The sequence below is a fragment of the Penicillium crustosum genome (assembly GCF_028827405.1).
Source record: "Penicillium crustosum strain IBT 35664 chromosome Unknown utg000002l_segment0_segment0, whole genome shotgun sequence".
In the NCBI taxonomy this organism is placed as follows: Eukaryota; Fungi; Ascomycota; class Eurotiomycetes; order Eurotiales; family Aspergillaceae; genus Penicillium; species Penicillium crustosum.
Window position 1 is genome coordinate 7,962,380 of NW_026623123.1, and position 19,817 is coordinate 7,982,196.

A 19,817-nucleotide genomic window follows, 5' to 3' on the forward strand; every position below is an offset into this window, starting at 1 on the left:
ACCTTCTACAAAATGCACAGAACACTGGTCTTGCGTATTCACATTCTAAGACGCTCTTCGTGTTCCCGGCGATGTAAGTAATTGTCAAGGAACAAACGTGAAGATATCTCGACACGCCATTCCGGTTCTAATAGTGATTCCGACTCTCCACAATCTCAAGTACAGCCTAGATCCTTTCGGATATCTAGTTTTTACCGGTAGCACTAGTCATTAGCTTCTACAACAATCTCATTTCTACTATCCAGCAATCATGCACCTAGTTATCTATGTTTTAGACCCCCTTCTAGGAGTAATCGTAGGTTGACTCGATCCAGGGGCCCTGTATCTCAGTTTACATAGTACTATTCCCTGACACTTTCCTCTTTGTCTATGTAGTCATGGACGGTCGATATTATTATATGGGCGAGGTACACCTTGAGATTCCTACCTAGCTAGATACATTCAAACAATTGCATGTATATTTCATGGATAGTACCGTTATGAAATAATGGCGTAGAATACATAGTGGAAAAAAGTAAAATTGTCTGAAAGAGTTTCATTCTACCCACCACTTACCCATGGACATCGCCTGTTTGATCGTCAACCACAATACTTCATATTAAGTAGCATCAGAAGTAAACCTTAAACCTCAGTATCCAGCACCATGTCTGACAACGGAAATGTCAGTGAGCAATGAAATACCTCCTTCTATCCCCTCCCCATCTAACAATATTCCTATATTCCAGTACACTTGTGTTCCCGCCATTAAATGGCTAATCAGAAACATCCGCAACGACGGCGTCGAAGGAGACGGAATCGCTACCTGGAACGCAATCCTGAATCTACGATTCCCATCTACACAAGGCTTCTCCATTCGCCCATACATCCACTGCGCTGTACGTGGACATCTAGGCTGGGTCGAGCTTCAACTTTCCCATTTGAAAGACGGACGTCAGAATCCAGTTCTTGTGCTGTACTATCAGCGCGCCGATAGGCTGGATGATAACCAGTGGGGAAATGGACAGAGAGAACTGGAGCTGTATCTTGCTTTTCGGTATCGTCATTTCACGGAAGATGCGACTCCTATCTATGGCATCCTTGCGATTGGTGCCAAGTTGAAGATCTTCGAGTACGATAATCCCTCACGCAGTATCGAGCGGTTTGTTCCGCCTTGGGATTTGGAGCGTCATGATGAGCAGGTTTGGAATATGCTCAGGAAAATCAACAGGGACCATATCGGCAGTGGTGGTTATGTGAAGACAGGTATCAAGACTGAGTCGGGTGGACAGGGGGATGAGAGGCTGGAGATTTTCTGTTGAAGGAGACTCACAGGGTTTTATGCAGCAGGTCGAAGACTCTAGATTTAGCCCTCACTTCAGCAAGGATTTGAGATTCTCGAAATGGGATTCATGGGCTCAGAGGGATGAATCCAGTATGCCAAAATCAAACATGGTTTATCATAGTTTTCTTTATGTTTTTCAACTTGAAACGCTGGGGAAGTTCTGGCACTGTTGAGACTCTTGAATTCATGGGGTATAGTGTAACAAAGTCGCTCATAATATCATACAAAATAGGTGATTAATGGTAAAGGTCCATAGTAACCACCCAAAGCAAATTACAGCAATGCGTGTGGAGACCCATTAACACGATCAATCGAGAGAAATCGTGTTTTCACCAAGCTCATGAGGAGACATAGCCCTCGGCGAGGTTTTCGATAAGCCCGGAGAATCCACGGCCAAGGATGAAGGCGACATAGATAAGCATGGGAACGGCTCGGTTTGGTTGTCAGACAACCGGCGGTTTGATGACTCGCTGAAGGTCCGTTTCGGGGTATCAAATTGATCTTGTGATCGGATACTTGGACTAGTGGATGTCGCGGCAGGCTACACAAGTAATCTGGTTAGTTTCTTCTTCGTCGAGGCTGGAAGGTGAAAAATCTCATACTTTATCACCACCAACCGGGTCAAGGCCTCGACTCAACGCCAGCTCGTGTGCAGCAAGCCGTCGTCTCGCAATATCCGCTTCTTCTTCCAATGCGGCGCGCTGCTCTTCTGTCTTCAAGTCTGTCATTGACGGTGTGTCGACACTTTGAGCAATGGCGACATCATTGTAGCTAGGAGATCGCTTTGGGGAGCGTTTCTTCTTCCTTTTTGCCTTTTTGGAAGATGCGGCGCCTAGACTGGACGCCGATGCAGACTGTATAATTTCAGACTTCGCCCCGGACTGATCATCTGATTCCAAGCCCGTTCCCCGGCGCCCGAAAGCAAGCGCAAACTCATCATCAAGGGGCACTGCATCTTCCTCCTCATCACTAGGGAATAGATCCCCGCGCGAGCTAAGTGAGTTGTCCGTCCCGCGGGAGGATTGCGTGGTACTGCGATTCCTTCTATTAGGGGTGGGGGAAAATGGACCTCCATCGTCATCATCATCGTCCATAGCTTCCATTAGCGGCTCGTCTTCGTGCGCATAGCGCCGGGCGCCGGGGTGTTCTTGGAGATCAGCAGCCGAAGGCCGATACTTGACTCCCCTTGCACCGAATCTCCACGGAAATCGCTCGAGGAAGCCAAGAAGAGAAGAACTGGGAATCACAGTAGGGTCGTCCCGGTTGTCCGGAAGGTGCGCTGTGCTCCTTCGCCTAGTGTTGCGTGTCCCGTAGCTCATCCTCCTGGGCCGACGCGGCTGGTCAGCAGCTCCGCGCGCCAGCCCGCTGCCAGCGAGGAGGCGGTCAAGTTCTCCAGTACCCCATCCAATCAAGCCGTCATCATCTTCTTCATTGGCCCAGTCGTCGTAGAAATCAAAGTTGGCTTCGGTTTGGCCGCGTCGTCGCCGCCTGAGGTGGTCTTCTCGGCTCGGGAGGCAAGGTGCTGTACATGCAGCCATGCAGTTTCCAATGGATTCAAAACACGGAGATATGTAGTTGTGGGAGAAAGTATAAAGCCCCTCTTGCGCGGTTTCGTTAGCGGTCTCAAGGTTATGGGAGATCTGATTGATCCGTTGTCGGATGCGGGGGTCGCGCGGTCGCATCATCTTGGGCAACGGTGTCGATCAATAGACACTGCTAATGATAGATCTCGTGTGATTTGCTCTACCAGCTGTCGCCGGCGACATTGGAAAAGTTACGGAGGTAAGTAGGGGCTACTGAAGTAGCAAGACGACCTCGGGGATCCCGACGATGTCATTCCTTGCTGAGTCAGCGCGGGTAATTTCCAAGGTTGGGGGGAGAATTTTGGGTTGATGAAGATGAAGATGCGTTGAAGAGGGAGAGGCATTGAGGAAATTTAGAGAAAGCATTTTATCTGTCTCCAAGATGGTTTACTATGTTCGATTTCTGAAAACCCCCAGGATTCAACCACAGAAAGGGTCCATCTATCTCTCCGCTCTTATCTGCATCACGACTGATCTGGGAGACTCTTTTCTTGCTGAAGATGTTGATTTGATGCTGATAGCTGAGAATTCTTCTCGGGTTACGTTTCAGAAAAAGACCAAATGGAATGCTAGTAATCGCGAGCTTGCTATTACTCTGGGTCCTCTCCCATCCAATCTGGCCCAACAGTCTATGGTGTTGACGGTTAAAGTGCCGCACCCACCAGGATACTCTATACCCCAGTATCCCCCCATACCATTAGTGGTTGCCGCAACAAGTGCTCCATTTGGACCTCAGTCGACACCAGCGGAAAAGCTGGTTCAACGGCACATTCAATACAGCGGCCGCGAAGCATTGCCCGTAAAAATTTGGGAGGAGACAGGAAATAGCATTGCTCGGCACATATGGTAAGCCATTGTTCTGCTTACTTTTCGTTTTCCCCCTCGATATGCTAAACAGGGATATTCTCAGGGATGCGGGCCTCGCAACAGTTACATATCTTCACATGATCTGTGAGAACATAAAGAAGAAGAACAAAGGCACTGAACCTAAAATACCAGCTTTGAAACGGGTCCTATCCAATGCCCGCAACACACCTCTTCAGGTAGTTGAACTAGGGGCGGGATGTGGGATAGCGGGAATTGCATTGGCATCAATGCTTTCCAACTGTTCAGTCTTACTCACGGACCTCCCCGAGGTTGAGGACATAATAACACGCAATATTAATGCTGCCCAACTCGCACCCATGTCCAGTCTTCAATATCAAAACCTTGACTGGGATGACCCGCCGGATGAGCTCTGCCCCCAGCCCATTGAGCTCATTCTTGTTTCTGATTGTACATACAATGCAGACAGTTTGCCAGCGCTAGTCTCTACGCTCGACCGTTTGGTTCGGACATCCCCAGAGGCAATCATTTTGGTGGCCTTGAAGAGAAGACATGACAGCGAAACGGCGTTTTTCGACTTGATGCAGTCGGCGGGATTTACGGTGGTGCAGGACAGCGTTGAGATCCCCTCACAACACGATGATGTGGATGAGATTGAGTTTTACTGTTACAGCCGACCAACTGGGGAATGATAGCATGTAGCATTGGACCCGGGGATAAAACGAAAAATTACAAAGGACAATCCTTTTGGTCGAAAGACAACATAAAACCCTACAGCTAACAATAGAATAATGTCATCTAAGCTTGGAAAAAAGAAGCAATCTGGTTTGTCTACGATTGCCGTGTCGATGATATTAAACAAACATCTGTACCAGCATGACAAGAAAGCCATAGCCACTTAATGGGTATCTCATTGGCATAATATTTCATGTTCTTGGTACGTATGTTCCTAAGGCATCTTCCTGATATCTTTTCGGTGTTTTTTCTTTTCTTCTGGAACTGTAAAACTACGCATCCACAAACGGAACCATGGTGGATCAGTTCCGCCTTTTTACTATGGACCCGAAAAGCGCGTAGGACCAGTTACGAACTTGCAAAAATCAGCAGGTGGATATGTAGCTATGTTGATGTCAAACCGAAGTCACGAAAGAAATTCTCAAGGCGTAAATTGCTAGGAGCCTCAACGGGTTGGATACATCTCTTCTTCTGATGCCTACATACATAAGGGATAATCCGCCCTTGTAGTTGAGTGAATGCATTTGGAACTTCGACTGACCAGTCCTCGGAACTCTTACCGGTGTACAATCCCGGGTCGGATAAAGTTTATGAGGTCTCTAGTAGTTGGTGAGCCATGGGCAGCTTTTTCTTTTTATATCGACAGGATCAATATCCTCGTCAAGGACATTCAGCCTTGAAAAAAAACTATGATTATGCTCATCACTATGGTGTATTGAAAGCCACGAAATTATGTGAAAATGAGAGCCGTTCTGCATGTTCTAAATGATCACCTATAGGCTTCGTTATCCCATCACCTAATGGCATAACTTTCGAAGGTAATATACCTCTTCGCTTACAAGAAGCAAGTTGGTATCCGACCAAGTATGGCTGGCTGAGCTCTACAGTAATAGCACAAATTTCCCCGTGATTGAAGTAGCTATTGGATGCAGAGGCCACTCCTAAAAAGCCAATTGGAAATGGAACAAAACCATGGATGATCATTTCCTGGTCTGTGCACGAAAGTGGACAGTGTGGAATCCAAGGTGCGTCATTATGGGTTCTCGCCCAAGGGCCTATTTTCCTCGAAGAGCTTGATCCCAGTCCTGCTCAGGTGGTGACAGTGCATCTTTAGGGCATATATTTTCTCGGCATTGTGCATTACAGTTGCCCCCTGCAAGTATATCACATACGTATATGTAGGTGCAGGGACTAAAAATATAAACCTCCCGGTAGTACAGGGTATAGAGTACCAATAATATGGCCACGTATGTAGCTGGATGTACGGAGTACCTGGATTGAAGTTCAAATGTTCATCAAACAGGGATATACTCCCGAGGTCTGATCAAGGGCAAATCAGAGACTACACACACACCGCTACCATTGCATCCAGCAATTCCGAGAGCTGGAGATTGACTCCTGCATCATGCAGTCACACCTAGGACGGGAAGAGCTATAGCAGAGGGAATAATAATGGATGCCTAAAGGCCCCGAAATAATCGCGCATGATTATCCAAAAGAGTAATAGAACGAAAATGAGGGATAGGAGAGGATGAAGAACCCTTTTCCCGGGCTGAGTAAGCACCGCTTTTTTTTTTCCCCACGAAGGGCTCCGTCATCTCTTCAAGGCTCTCTCTACAGGGCTCCTGTTTCAACATCTCCCCTTCTATTTGGGTTCTACAGCTCATAATTTAGGTGAGTCTTTTATTTGCATGTTAACTTGATTTGGATGTCCGTGTGTGACCCCGTGCGGTGTTTTATTTCCCCCAATGGTCGTGTGCCCTAAGCCTCGCTCACTGCCCCCCCAAAAAGAAAAATTTCTCAAATCCAAAAAACTCTCTCCCTTCCTTCCCATCCGTCCTTTTTTTTCTCTCATAGTTATTATAGCACCTGGATCATACCAGGCTTGCTAACCACTTTGTCGGCCCTTAGATCTCTTTGGTCCTTTAGGTCCACTCTGCAGACCCTGCCTTTGGAATCCCCAAAGGCGATTTGGTCACCACGGCTCCAGTAGCCTCCCTTCTGGTTCTTAGCCAAATTGTCTCCACTCAACGTCTCCGCGACACTCTTAACAACATTCCACCTCCTGGTTCTCTCTGAACTCTCGTCCGGTGCGCCTTTTTTCGTCCCGTTGACGACCCCGGAGATTATTCCCTCGTTCTCTGAGCTGCCGCATAGGACTTCTTTCAAGGTTCTTCCTCTTCAGGGGGAAGGGTCTAGGAGGCTTGGTCCAGTCAACTACGGTTGTGACACTTTTCGTCCTCCCTAACGCGCAGTCGCCTGCCGGTTTAAAAACCTTTTATTATCTCTCTATTTTCTATTCAAATTGTGCTGAGTCGCAGCGGCATGGTTATGGCACCGACTGCGTGTGTATCGACTGCTGAAGTATGCACCTTCAGAAAAGACAGAAAAGACTATACCAATAGTCTGGACCATCTTGGTCTCGTCAGCAGTCATGGCGGGGACAACAATTTGTTGCAATCATCGTTGACTGCCAAGGAACTTGTTTTGGATGTGCTGAAGAAGCGAGCGGCGGAAGTGGATGTGGACCACTGTGGTCCTGGTGAGGAGGACCCCTTCTACGTGGCGGATATGGGGGATGTGTACCGCCAGCATATGCGCTGGAAGATGAATTTGGGCCGTGTGAAGCCCTTCTATGGTAGGCATCTCTCTGCCACTGGATCGCCCACTCTGGAGCCCTGCTAACGAACGTTCAACAGCTGTCAAGTGTAACCCGGACCCGGAAGTCCTCCGGCTCATGGCCCAGCTTGGAAACGGTTTCGACTGTGCCTCCAAGTCGGAGATCGAAATGGCCCTTCAGACGGGCATCGATCCTAGCCGCATTATCTATGCCCAGCCTTGCAAGACCAAGTCTTACTTGCGCTATGCTGCCGAGGTCGGCGTCAAGCAGATGACCTTCGACAATGCCGATGAGCTGTACAAGATCAAGGCTACCTTCCCTGAGGCGGAACTTTATCTTCGCATCTTGACCGATGACTCAACCAGTCTGTGCCGGTTGAGCATGAAGTTCGGTGCTTCCATGGACCAGGCTCGTTCCTTGCTTGAATTGGCTTATAAATTGGACCTCAAGGTCGTCGGTGTGAGTTTCCACGTTGGATCTGGCGCCGAGGATCCTGGAGCTTTCCTCAAGGCTGTGCAGGATGCACGTTTGGTCTTCGATTATGCGGGAGAAATCGGCCACGAACTCCACACTCTGGATGTTGGCGGCGGCTTCTGCCAGGACACGTTTGAGAAGTTCGCAGGCATGTTGGGCGAAGCCGTGGACACCTACTTCCCGCCGAACATTCGTGTGATCGCCGAGCCTGGTCGCTACTATGTAGCTACTGCCTATACTCTCGCCGCCAACGTCATTGCGCGGCGTGACATTCCGGATCCCGATGATCCCTCTCGCGATGCTTTCATGTTGTATCTGAACGACGGCGTCTATGGCAACTTTTCGAACATCATCTTCGATCACCAGCATCCCGTCGCTCAGATTCTGACCTGCGCCTCGGACGGCTCCCAGCCCGGTTCTCCGAACTCTGCGACTTCGGAGGACGTCACTTACTCTATCTGGGGACCTACTTGCGATGGCATCGATGTTATCAGTGAGCGTATTTCCTTGCCTGGCCTGCTGAACACCGGCGACTGGCTCTACTTCGAGGAGATGGGAGCCTACACCAAGTGCAGCGCTACCCGTTTCAATGGTTTCTCTGACAACCACGAGGTGATCTATATCTCGAGTGAGCCTGGTGCCTCTGCTTTGCTCAACTACTAGTTTGAAATTTGTTTTGCTTGACAATCTTTTACAATCGTGTTTTTGTTTGGAATCACTTCTTGTTCGGTGACCTCTATCCTTTGGGGCCCGTCTAATATAGTATCTATCATGCGTTCTCGCTACATATGCGATCGTGTTCTTCGCCCACTAGATTCTAAATTAGAATAGAGCCCATCTTGTTTGCACCAACGTTCTTTGACTAGATACCTTTTGGCATCTGTTGTCTGATGTTTTGCTATCTGATTCTCGGTACTTCTTTCGGGCGCAAAATATAAAACGTCTTGTTGCTTGATTACAGGTGTATCATGCTCTATCATCACATTTATAAGGTATCATGAGAAATAAATAACATCACAGAATCTATGAACAGGAGCCCATCAAAGATCTAGACCAGGCGCTCCACACTCAACTCCACACCCTCTCCCTCACCCGCCTGGATCAGTCCACCAGCTTCAAGCTTCTTCTTCCACTTGGCCGACTCGTACCGAGCTAGAATCAATGTGATGCGGGCAATGACAGTCGGGTCTGCAGATTCTGCAACGACAGTGGAAGGAGTGCTTGTCCAGCGTCCAAAGGCCCAGTTGAGAATATAATACTGCACCCCAGAGGTCTCGACCTTCTCTCTCGCATTCAAGTTATCCGATGACTCCACCGGAAGATCCTGGTTTGAGCAGCGAACAATTCCCTTGATGCGATACACCTCCTCACGAGGCGCCAAAGAGAGGAACCGCTCGAGAGCAGCAACATCGACCGTCTTCCCCTCAACATCAGACTTCAACAAAACAGACAGAACCTCAACCTCAGACTGATGATCATGCTGATGTTCATGTCCATGTCCATGTTCATGGTCCCCAGTAACCGCATCCTCAGACTCCTTAAACAAAGCCCCATCAATCCCGAGCATAACATCCATATCAACCCGACCCTTATTCGACTTAACCCAAGGGGTCTCAACCTCCAAGTCCCCAACCCGATCAAGACAAACATCAAACCGCTCGGGCAAATCCTCCCACTTATTAAAAACAATCAAATCCGTATACTTCGCCTGGATCTTCGCCGTGTACGAAGTATCCTCATACCCCTCCCAGTTCTCAACATCGATAACGCTAATAACACCATCGAGAACGAAGTGTCCACCCTCTTCGCGCGCAAGCCGATTCACCTCCATTGCGAGCGTTGCGGGGAACGCGCTGCCGCTAGTCTCGATCACGATGCGGTCGGGTTGTACTTCGTTGCGGAGCTGTTCTAGTGCGTCGCTGAGTTGGCCGACGAGGTTACAGCAGATGCAGCCGTTGAGCATTTCGCGCACGCCGCTGATGGATTGTGTTGAGGCTAGTTGAGAGTCCACGGCGACATCGCCGAATTCGTTTTTGAGGAGGGCGAGCTTGTAGGTCTTTGGGAGTTGAGGGATTAGGTTGAGGAGGATGGTTGTTTTTCCTGACCCCAGGAAGCCCGTTACGATTGTTATGGGGATTGGCGCCATTTTTGTGGTGGTTGGCGGCTGTGTTGATGTTTGAGGTTGTTGTATGTTGGCGGCATCAGGCTATCGCGAATCACCCGATGGAGGGGTAGCCCTACTTCAGGAGCCCTAATTACCGGTTTGGGCTTATAGATGTATGGGCTTCGATTCCAACTTTAAAAGCTTTTTTTTTTTCCTTCAAAGGGAAGGTGATATTATTACGTGTGATGCAATTTATATACCTAGTCCCATAACCGTGTGGCAGGATGAATTGTCCTGCATGGTGATCTGAGTGGTTGCACTGTTTATTCATATCCATGGATGAGTCAAGAAGCTATTCCTTGGGTAACACCCAGGCAACCCATGGTGGCGACTGAGAAACGGTGATAAGACTACTCGTCAAAAGGAAGTTCCATTGTCATATATCTACTTGCGTTCATGTAGATGCAATAGAAATGAAGTTTCCCTAGTCGGCTTCCCATTGTGGCAATCTGGGTACGTGCCCTCTGAGTTGAGGTTACTTCCAGATACTGGCGTATATATACAGCCTACTAACCCTTTCAAAAACATCAAAGCCATCGTACTCTCTCTACCACTCTTTTATAACACCACAATCTATTGACATGGTGCCGAAATACCCCTCGACATGCGTTGCGAATGAAAGGGCTGAGATTGAGTCAACAAAGAAACCGTGGAGACCAAGTATGCTTTATATACATCATGAGGTATACAGACCAGACAGGCCTACAGTAATCCAGATCTCGATAATCTTGATATAATCAGCCTATGCACAAACTATCCAAAGAAAGAGCAGTTACCAAATCCCAACCCCAACAATCAGATGATATCGCAAGTATCAATGTCTCGAGACAGATCGACTCTTCGACCCGGTTGTTCCCTTGGTCCGTCTATCACTCGCCCTATTCCATGACCGATTCTCATACTCAGACCGCTCGCGGCGGGAGTGACGTGCCGGTGCACCGCGGCGGGTAACCACCGAATGGTCCGTGGACTGCTGGTTGTGTTCTTGGTCGGATTCGACAGACCGATTCATACTTCCGGATCGGGAGCGCATTGTGTATGATGGATTTGAAGAAAAGGGGGTTTGAGTGGATTATTGTTCAAGTTGAGCGGTAATGGATGAAGTAGAGGTATTGTCTTCTCTTATACAGAGTGGCGGCGGTGGCACACTTGATCCAAACATTGATATTTACTTCATTGTGAACGCATCTTGATGCAATATACAGGGCCACTCGAGTAATTCTTTATTATCTCATTGGTATAGGTTGATATGCTGTTGAATACATGATATATTTATAATTCTACTAGGACAAGTAGAACGACTAGGAACCAAACTCTTGAAAGGTAGATTAGTTGTCCCAGTGAAACTGGCTATTTGCATTTCGAGCTCTTTCACTATGCCTTTGTATAAATTATCTCCTTACGTTGGGGGTTATGTAAATCACGGGCAAAAAGAGTTGAAGGATAAACTTTCCCCTGGACCTCGGCCCAGCAGAGGGAAATGAAGCGGGGACAAAGGATTTTCAAACCTCGTCAAGACTTTGATTATATTTCAGATATATCTTTCAATCTCACTTGTTCTATAGTTCCAGTCCCTTGGTACCCTCGCTCGTATTGGGTTAGCTGGATACCTTAAATTGCACTGCAGAGGTTCCACTATGTCGGGATCCAAGATTACCTGCTACTTCGACATCGTCAGCCCCTTCGCATATATTGCTTTTCATGTGCTGCAGGTATGAAAATAGCAATCTTGACAAGGACTTATTTATCTAACATGATTTTAGAATTCACCCGCCTTTGCGAAATGTGAAATCACATATGTTCCAATTCTGCTCGGAGGTTTGATGAATGCATGCGGCAACAGCCCTCCAATCAACATCAAAAGTGAGTGGATTAATCTAAGGGTGGATAATACAAAGACAATAAAAAGGCTTATATGTGTATTTCCCATCTAGATAAGAAAGAATACCTGGGCCAGCAACGAGTGCGATGGGCGAAATACTTCTCAGTCCCGATCGTGGAGGGGTTCCCTAAAGGCTTCCCCTTCCGCACACTATCTGTGCAGCGTGCGCTGTGCGCAATCTCCCAGAAAGCACCAGAAAAGCTCGCTCCGGTGATTGGGGCGATATTCCACGCGGTCTGGGTTGAAGGCAACACAGCCATCGGCGAACCCGATGGCTTCGTCCCGGTGCTCGAGAGTGTGCTTGGAAAGCAAGAGACGCTTGAGATTATGTCTGCTGTAAGTTCGCTATAGTATTACTCGACATTCTAGCTAGTTTCGTAGACAAACGACCGCAAGGACCGAGCTAACTTTTTCCCCTAGATGAACCATCCGGATATCAAGGCCCTTCTGACCGCGAATACGACTCGTTCCTTTGACTCGGGTGCTTTTGGGCTGCCATGGTTTGAGTGCACGAATGGCAAGGGCGAGACTGAGGGCTTCTGGGGTATCGATCATTTGGGGCAAGTGGCTGACTTCCTGGGTTTGGATCGCGCGCTCGACAGAGGGTTCAGGGCGGCTCTCTAGGATTTGGGGAGTATCAATTTGAATCGAGTCTCGTGTATTATAAAGTGCATTGTGAAATTTTCCACTCAAATAAGTCTCGGTTTTGCGACGTCTTAATGTACATGTTAAGTAATGAGCGAGGATCCTGTCCCCTGGAGAAGATAAAGCGATCGCCGGAACCTAGGATGTCCGACAAGCCACCTAAGACAAATGATTCTAGACCTCCAGTCAATGGAGACTAGATCCCAAAACGCCAAAAATGTGCTATCATTTGTCTACTTCGTTGGTGGTGGGTGCTTATTGCTCATATGTTTCTCTCGTAGGAAGTCGCAAATCTGTTCGTTGCTCATTTTATCAATGGATTCGCGCTCCTCCTGGGAAATACCTAAACACAACATCTTCGTCAACAACCGAGTCATGTATGCTGCGGGGGGGAACATATGGAAGCAAGAACCTACTTTCAGATACCGGCTCCTCAACTTCCTCAACTTCCTTGGCTCCGCCTGAAATGGTGCGAATGTGACCCTGAACAGTTCGTAACGCTCCCTGCGCAGCAGGCACCGCACCCTCCATTATAGTATCCTTGGCGGCGACAAACTTCTCCTGGGCGGCCGAGCTAACGGAATTCCCAAACTCCGCCATTGAGCCACCAGGAGCGATCGAGTCGAATTGGTGTTTCACGCCCGCGAGAACACCTTCCTGTTCATTGGCTTTATGGAAAGCAGCATTATTCACCTCCACCTCGTCCTCGGACTGCATCCGTTGTTCGAGTGCAACATTGGAATCCAGGTACAATGAGTCGTTGGAGGCGTTTGGGCTCATCGTAATGTGTTTCGCTTGCTTGGAGTGGGAGTAATTTTCGGATTCCGGGAAAGACATGGGCGCGGGGAATAATGGAGTGGAATTATAAGCAGTAATGATAATGGTAAGGCGTAGGGCTGAGCCTGACGTAGGGCTGATTTCGGGTGATCTGTTCGGATCGAGTATTGGGACCGGGAGAGGATGACACTAGAGAATATGGAGATTTATGACGACTCTTGTCGGTAGGCAGCAGTAAATTGGTTTTTGGGTAATTGACCTTAGGGTAATTGAACTTGTTTCACTGGACTTTCTCTCGGCCAAGACGTTGATCGTTCCTAGCAATGACGTCACGAGGTTCCACTTTAAAGTGATGCTGTGTTCATCAATGGCAACGATACTCCAACTGGACTTTGAAGTGAAGTTATTTTTTATGAGATATTGCTACGAAAAGGGCTAACTATATGTATATGCCTCCACTTTATTCAAGGTATCGTTCTTGATCATTTTAATGACTGAAGGAATCGTTCTCATGGATTGATATCTGAATATTTCAATTTAGTAATGAACTACGCACTTTGTACAAGCGATCATCTTCAAGACCCGACTAGTTATAGATCGCAGCCTGGAGGCCAGGAATGATCTCGAGATCCTTCGGCTTATAGGTATACTTTCCCTCGCTGGAAATCTTGACATCCCGATTTTTTCGCTGCTGCTGCGTTTGTCGAACAGTAACCCACTGCTCGGTCGTGAGGTGCTGCCCAAGTTCGGTGAAGGCGTTGGTTGTCAATCCAAGCCTGTTAAGAAGGGGGCTGTTCTGAATAGGATCAAGGACAACGTGGTTGTTGGGGCTATATTCATTAGACTCTGGACACTCCGTATGCGGCATACTCCGAAAGAACTTACCGAGCAAAGTACAGAACTCCCAATCGATCAATATGGGCCTGGTCGGCAGGTGGTGCATGCACCCGATGAATACTCGACTTAATCAAACCACCAGTGAGTGCGGTCAAGGCATCGCATGTGTTGATAGTGATTGTCCCATCTTGGGGCTTCACCCACTTCCATTGACCCTCTGAATTGAGAATCTGAAGTGCGGCTACTGGTTGCCGGAACAGAAGAGTAACTGTTCCCAAGTCTGTGTGGCCGGGACTGTAAAGCTCACCGACCTTCTTGTTATCCTCAGCGCTACGGGCCGCATAATGCATATAGCGCAGATGATCCTCGCCCTTGACGTCGTATTGGTGGTCACGGACTAGCTGATCTTCATCCGGCAATTCAAGCAGGATTGCGAAGAGGCGGAGAAGCTTCTCAACAACTTCGGTGTGGCATTTCTATGGTTTGGTTAGCTAAAGGGACAGAAAACGATGATAAAAAAAAAAAAATAAGAAAAAAGGGAACGTACGCGACTGAAAGCTTCAATCTCTTTAATATTGTCGGCGAGGATAGCAGGCTGGGGTCTCTCGTGGTAACCGTCGAACTTTGGGAGGTTGTACACCTGGACATTATCCTTGATGCCATTTCCTAGGCTGAGTTAAAACGCATTAGTGTTGAGTAAATTTGTCTCTGGGAGCGATCTGTTTCTTACATTCGGTGTCCTGCAGGACGATAAGAGTTGTATTCACCCCTTTCAAGGTCACTGGCGCTGTGGAATTTGAGCTTCTCTTCAAGTGGGAGGGCATAGAATTCCCGCCCCAGAGCAAACTGATTGTCGATCTCTTCTTGGCTAATGTTGAAGTTCTTCACATAGAAAAATCCTGTTTCCAAACTCTGATTAGCACTAAACCTAAAGAACAAGTCCAATTAAAGTGCAGCTTAGGGATGGTCTCGTATAGATCCCGGGCTTGGCATGGAGCGGAAGGTATCAACTCACCAACATTTCTAACAGCATGATCAAGCTGCTTGACAAGTTCTTCCTTTCCTCCCGGCTGTTCATACTGGCTCAGGTCCAGTGTGATAAGTTCAGCCCAGTCAACTAATCCACCGGTAAGCTATCAGCAACACAAAAAACAAGAAATTAAACACCACTCACGGTCTTCCTTGGTCACAGGAACCTGGTCATATTTTTCAATGTATTTTCCTGGCATCTTGAACGGTGTATAAGCTTATGAGATGCGATTGCTGGATATCTACAGCGACTTCAAGTTGCTCGTTACCGCAACAACACCTTATCAGGAAGCCCACGCTGTATATAAGTCCATTCGTACTTAATTCTGATCGTATACCCCGCATCAGATAATCGGAGGGATTTGTCAAGAGCACGCAATAAATTCGTCCGATGAGGCCTAAGATAACGGGTAGTTTTTGGCTTTCGTGTGGTAGGCCGGGGTGCGCGCACGCCATCATGCTTAAACATGTCGCCTCCGCCGGCGCATCAAAGAAAACAGCAAATGTGCTAGCTTCGGTTTCAACCCTCTTTTCGTCTCGTGAGAAGCTAATTTTCGCGATCTAGATTTGCTGAAAGGTCGATGGTGACAGCGGGTGGGGGAATTAGTTAACATCACCATGGCTAGCTGCTTTCTTGCATATGCCGCGATGCTATAGCAATGCATCGTCCTGTAAGAACTAATGGCGATGGTCTATAATCCAATGCGTTTTGTCTTTTGCACATTTGGAAACAGCTTCGGACGTTCGCCGAGCCTTTCTCATGTCTGATCTGAAGCAGAAGGCCGGGAGGCTGTCCCCCTTGGGGCTTCTCAAAGAGGTGTTTAATTGGTACCCATCCTCTTATCCTGCCGAAGAGAGAAAGTGAGTAGATCAATGTTTAGGAATATATCCGTGGGGGTATACTTACGTTTGTAGATTATTGTTCAAGCTGGACTTGTCAATTCTGATCTTCGCTTGTCTATGCTGTGAGTACACGATCCAAATGAGCGTCTGAGAAAAGCAACTAACGAACTTAGTCTTTGTCAAGTACCTGGGTAAGCCTATTTCCGCTTTGATTTCCCTTTGAGCGGATGCCAATACATCACAGACCAGACGAACATTAGCAATGCGTATGTCAGTGGTCTCAAAGAAGACTTTGGCCTGTACGGCAATGAGCTCAACTACTTCAATGTCTGCTACTTTACGTCATATGTGCTCTTCCAAATCCCTGGATTACTGCTCATGTCCCGCCCAAAATTGTGAGTCTCAGTGAAAGACCTCCGCACTAGTAGCAAGCCACTGACCAATTCGATAGAGCTCGTTGGTTGTTGCCTACCCTTGAAGTCCTCTGGGGTATTTGCACATTTGCCCAAAGTCGTGTCACGAACGTACACCAGCTCTATGCTCTTCGTTTCTTGGTTGGAATGCTAGAAGCGCCTGTGTTTGCAGGAACCCATTTTATTCTTGGTACGTAGAGCGGATACGTATGATGGCTTGGAACTGTACTAACCATATCAAAGGTTCATGGTACACGGGTCCCGAACTCTTCAAACGAGCTGGAACATGGTTCATCTGTAACCCTCTCGGTACCATGGTTAGTGGATACCTACAAGCAGCTGCTTATACCAATCTGTCTGGTGTTGGTGGTATGCCAGGGTGGAGGTGGCTGTTCATTATCGACGGCATATTTACCATCCCCGTGGCCTTGATTGGATTCATTATCTTCCCGGGTATTCCTGGATCACCCAAACCATTCTATATGACGGACCGTGATGTTGCATTGGCCAAGGAAAGAACCACGAGGGCCAAAATTCGCCAGCCAGGCAAGATGAGTCTCGATGTCTTCAAGAGGACTTTTAAGAGATGGCACATCTGGGTGTTTATCAGTTGCTACGCGTAAGTTTGGCAAACTTTTACCCTTGGTGCAGTAAATATGCTAACTTCAGTTTTAGATGCATGATCATCTGCTCCTACCCAAGCAGTTATATGAGTCTATGGCTCAAAGAAGAGGGATATTCCGTTACTCAAATCAACCAGCTGCCGACTGTCACCTACGCGGTTAATATTGTGGCTTCCTGGTTGGGAACGACATTGGCTGCAATCTATCCTGAATGGATTATTTATACCATTGCATCGGCATGCTGTCTATTCTCGACATTATGCATGATAATTTGGAACATTCCTACAGGCCTCAAGTAAGATACCGTATTAATCAGTCCTCATATTGGGTCTATGTTGCTAACAATTCTCTTCAAAGATTCGTTGCCTGGTATGTCTTTGGAATGGCCGGATGCTTGAGTCCAATCCTATACTCCACCATCAATATAATAGTGAGAGACGATGCCGAGGAGCGCGCTCTCATCATGGTATGCCCATTTCCTTTCCCTGTGATAACAAGAACTTCTACTTATCATCTCCTGTCTCACACTATAGGGTTCCATGATGACATTTGGCTATTCTTTCAACATCTGGGTTCCTTTACTGGCATACCCAACTGCCGGCCCCGACGGTGCGCCTAGATGGCGCAAGGGGTGGCCGATATCATTTGTCTTTTTCTTCCTGCTATGGGCTGGTTTCGTGGCTTCTGTTTACATATGGCGAAGGTAAGATCCTGTGGGTAGATATTCATGGACATCTAACTGACATCTCATTTTAGGGAGCAAAAGAGGGAAGCTTTAGCGTCCCCCCAGGAAAGTAGTGATGAGGAAACGGACACTGTGGTAGTTGATGCGACCCCGGCATTGAAGAACTGAATCAAACTTCTGTGGATGGGGTATGATTGATTAAATGTTATCCAAAAGCCATGGGTATATAATAATACATCGCCTGTCCTTTGGTCTAAAGAATTTCATCATTTAAACCGAAGCTCTGGGGATATGTAATTTACTCAACAGAAAAGGCCTGGCAATGAAATCTACCTCACGGTATAGGTAGGGCCTTAGGTGCTAATTTCTAATGACCTTTCCACTATAGATAAGTGGAAGAGAAGATGATTTCATCGTTATCAAGCTGCAGTCCCATTGCGGGCACCATGTTCACGTTGGTCATGTTGGACAATGACTTGGGGACTCGCGAGATACCCGACGGTATGTATGTTTTCACCCGGGCTGGTCGCTGTGGCCTCTGTTAGGATGGCTATTGTCAGCCCTGCGAAGCTGACCACTCGTAGTCTCCCCAGCGTATCGTACTCGAACCTACCACCCCACTTGGATCAGCTTCTCGATTCATATAGTTTCAACTGCCAGGTCTCACCTCTATCCATCGCCGTTCAACATCATGACGGAGCTCTTTGCAGTCTTGGTTCCGAGATATGTTCTAAATGAGAGCTTAGCCTTGACTAACACCATCACTGAGCATTAGGTGTAGGTGGCGAGTTATGAATGAGACATGAAAAGGTGAGCGCAAAGGTCGAGTAAAGTCAAGAAAAGCTAATGGTCAATTGAGATGAGCAGAGAGGTGTATTCAGGGGGGCCCAGGTAGGACGGGATCTACATGTTCACCCCAATGGTACTGACATGTCGCGTAGGAGCCATCGCCTAGATGAATATTGGTCAGTGCCAATCACGTATCAATATATTTGTGCCAGGCATTATATACAGACCTCAACACGGGCCCTCTAATTAGCCCAGTGTTCATGCCATATGCCGTGCTCATAGTCAGCCTCGCACAAGGAGGTTAGGGTTAACTCCCATTAAATATAGAACTTCGGCTCGAACCCACCAGTTGGTTGTGTGGCCGCGGCCAAACTCCACCTTACTTGAGGTGTGGATGAGAGAAGTGCCAATGCCATTTTTGATAACCATACAGATACTTTTGCGATGCCTTCCTTACACCATTTCCATGTTGTGGCCTTATATCTGCTGCCCTTTTCCGTTGGGTTGATGAGGTGGAAGCAAGTAATTCCCATCACTTTTGGGTCCTTAATGCCAGGAAGCGTGATTTCGAAAAATTCACCCAACGTAGCCGAGATGCTTACATTCTCAGCGAAAATGGGCGATGACAGAGCAATCGATCAAATTCCGCCACCATATGAACACTGGGATCTTGTAAAGCCTTGGGTTGGTATTGGCAATAGAACAGAATCCATATGCTTATCACAATCGCCCTAGCACTAGTTCCGGCAAAGGCGTAAGGGGCCATAGACTATAGGAGCATTGGTTGGTGTAAATATTATTGAAGGATCTTTAGCAGCCATCAAATACCCACTTCCGCACAGGCTGGCCAGTTTGCCCGATGGCAAAACCATGAATCTTTTTTGTAACCCGCTTCGCAAAATGTCGTCAGGTTAGTCCCCAGGCAAGTCACAGACAGTCATACCTAGTCGTTGGTAGTCTCTCGAGTTCAATGAAAGTTGGCGTTGTGCAGTGAGAGAAAAGAAGCAAAGAAATTCTCATATTGTCTATATATACGTAATATTGGGTCGATAGTCTTGACTTGGGTTATTACTTCTCAATTCAAGGATATCGAGGCTGTGCCAGTCTTCGAATAAAGACATCGGCACGAACCTGCCAGTTGGCAGTGTGGCGCCCACGGTTGTAATTGGCCATATAAAAAAAAGTAGAATCTCTATTTTTTTTACCTGTAGTATGTAAAATAAGAAGATGAGTAAATTTGAATACAGTAAAAAGCGAAGGGTGGTGCGAATGACCACCCCGAATGAATGTAATGCGGAAGGGGATGCTGTTCCATTAATATGGCTAGCTGCAGCCCCCAATAGGGACTTTCCGGTTATACTGATTAAACATGATGGCTACCTATGAGGTAGTTAGCGAACTCCATTTACATGAAGTGTGTGGGAAGAGTGCCATGGATAGGATTTAATATTTGGAGCATCCATAGCTATGTAGTGTACGTTTTTGGAAAACCATTTCGGGGTTCTTCGTTCCCCAAAATCTGTCTCCGCCGCGGGATGTATATTATCTTGGCATCGGCCGATTGTCAGCAAC

The 19,817-nt window shown here is 47.4% G+C and overlaps 11 protein-coding genes across 11 annotated transcripts; 6 read left to right on the top strand and 5 right to left on the bottom strand.

Annotated features, from left to right (window-relative positions):
- Positions 1–643: 643 nt before the first annotated feature.
- On the top strand, positions 644–1,298 carry N7487_006515 (uncharacterized protein; the record flags this gene model as incomplete). The annotated part of the gene is made up of 2 exons (XM_056874262.1): positions 644–661; positions 726–1,298. 2 exons carry the CDS (start codon positions 644–646, stop codon positions 1,296–1,298), a joined length of 591 nt encoding a protein of 196 aa, XP_056731982.1.
- Positions 1,299–1,489: 191 nt separating this feature from the next.
- On the bottom strand, positions 1,490–3,006 carry N7487_006516 (uncharacterized protein; the record flags this gene model as incomplete). Its single annotated transcript, XM_056874263.1, has 2 exons — positions 1,490–1,862; positions 1,924–3,006. 2 exons carry the CDS (start codon positions 3,004–3,006, stop codon positions 1,629–1,631), a joined length of 1,317 nt encoding a protein of 438 aa, XP_056731983.1. The 3' UTR covers positions 1,490–1,628.
- A 280-nt stretch (positions 3,007–3,286) lies between these two features.
- Positions 3,287–4,421, top strand: N7487_006517 (protein N-lysine methyltransferase family protein; the record flags this gene model as incomplete). The annotated part of the gene is made up of 2 exons (XM_056874264.1): positions 3,287–3,750; positions 3,815–4,421. 2 exons carry the CDS (start codon positions 3,287–3,289, stop codon positions 4,419–4,421), a joined length of 1,071 nt encoding a protein of 356 aa, XP_056731984.1.
- Positions 4,422–6,789: 2,368 nt separating this feature from the next.
- Positions 6,790–8,221, top strand: N7487_006518 (type III PLP-dependent enzyme; the record flags this gene model as incomplete). Its single annotated transcript, XM_056874265.1, has 2 exons — positions 6,790–7,102; positions 7,164–8,221. 2 exons carry the CDS (start codon positions 6,790–6,792, stop codon positions 8,219–8,221), a joined length of 1,371 nt encoding a protein of 456 aa, XP_056731985.1.
- Positions 8,222–8,606: 385 nt separating this feature from the next.
- Positions 8,607–9,704, bottom strand: N7487_006519 (CobW-like GTP-binding protein; the record flags this gene model as incomplete). The annotated part of the gene is made up of 1 exon (XM_056874266.1): positions 8,607–9,704. One exon carries the CDS (start codon positions 9,702–9,704, stop codon positions 8,607–8,609), a length of 1,098 nt encoding a protein of 365 aa, XP_056731986.1.
- Positions 9,705–10,536: 832 nt separating this feature from the next.
- On the bottom strand, positions 10,537–10,755 carry N7487_006520 (uncharacterized protein; the record flags this gene model as incomplete). The annotated part of the gene is made up of 1 exon (XM_056874267.1): positions 10,537–10,755. The coding sequence occupies one exon, from the start codon at positions 10,753–10,755 to the stop codon at positions 10,537–10,539; it is 219 nt and encodes a 72-aa protein (XP_056731987.1).
- Positions 10,756–11,359: 604 nt separating this feature from the next.
- On the top strand, positions 11,360–12,228 carry N7487_006521 (putative 2-hydroxychromene-2-carboxylate isomerase; the record flags this gene model as incomplete). The annotated part of the gene is made up of 4 exons (XM_056874268.1): positions 11,360–11,434; positions 11,486–11,585; positions 11,657–11,940; positions 12,025–12,228. The coding sequence occupies 4 exons, from the start codon at positions 11,360–11,362 to the stop codon at positions 12,226–12,228; spliced, it is 663 nt and encodes a 220-aa protein (XP_056731988.1).
- Positions 12,229–12,482: 254 nt separating this feature from the next.
- N7487_006522 (uncharacterized protein) lies at positions 12,483–13,086 on the bottom strand (the record flags this gene model as incomplete). Its single annotated transcript, XM_056874269.1, has 2 exons — positions 12,483–12,592; positions 12,666–13,086. The coding sequence occupies 2 exons, from the start codon at positions 13,084–13,086 to the stop codon at positions 12,483–12,485; spliced, it is 531 nt and encodes a 176-aa protein (XP_056731989.1).
- A 526-nt stretch (positions 13,087–13,612) lies between these two features.
- On the bottom strand, positions 13,613–15,092 carry N7487_006523 (uncharacterized protein; the record flags this gene model as incomplete). Its single annotated transcript, XM_056874270.1, has 6 exons — positions 13,613–13,856; positions 13,912–14,339; positions 14,411–14,534; positions 14,594–14,762; positions 14,879–14,980; positions 15,038–15,092. 6 exons carry the CDS (start codon positions 15,090–15,092, stop codon positions 13,613–13,615), a joined length of 1,122 nt encoding a protein of 373 aa, XP_056731990.1.
- Positions 15,093–15,652: 560 nt separating this feature from the next.
- N7487_006524 (uncharacterized protein) lies at positions 15,653–17,624 on the top strand (the record flags this gene model as incomplete). The annotated part of the gene is made up of 10 exons (XM_056874271.1): positions 15,653–15,753; positions 15,808–15,857; positions 15,909–15,926; positions 15,980–16,130; positions 16,187–16,338; positions 16,392–16,767; positions 16,824–17,066; positions 17,129–17,237; positions 17,305–17,474; positions 17,528–17,624. 10 exons carry the CDS (start codon positions 15,653–15,655, stop codon positions 17,622–17,624), a joined length of 1,467 nt encoding a protein of 488 aa, XP_056731991.1.
- A 278-nt stretch (positions 17,625–17,902) lies between these two features.
- On the top strand, positions 17,903–18,231 carry N7487_006525 (uncharacterized protein; the record flags this gene model as incomplete). Its single annotated transcript, XM_056874272.1, has 2 exons — positions 17,903–17,957; positions 18,104–18,231. 2 exons carry the CDS (start codon positions 17,903–17,905, stop codon positions 18,229–18,231), a joined length of 183 nt encoding a protein of 60 aa, XP_056731992.1.
- Positions 18,232–19,817: the final 1,586 nt, after the last annotated feature.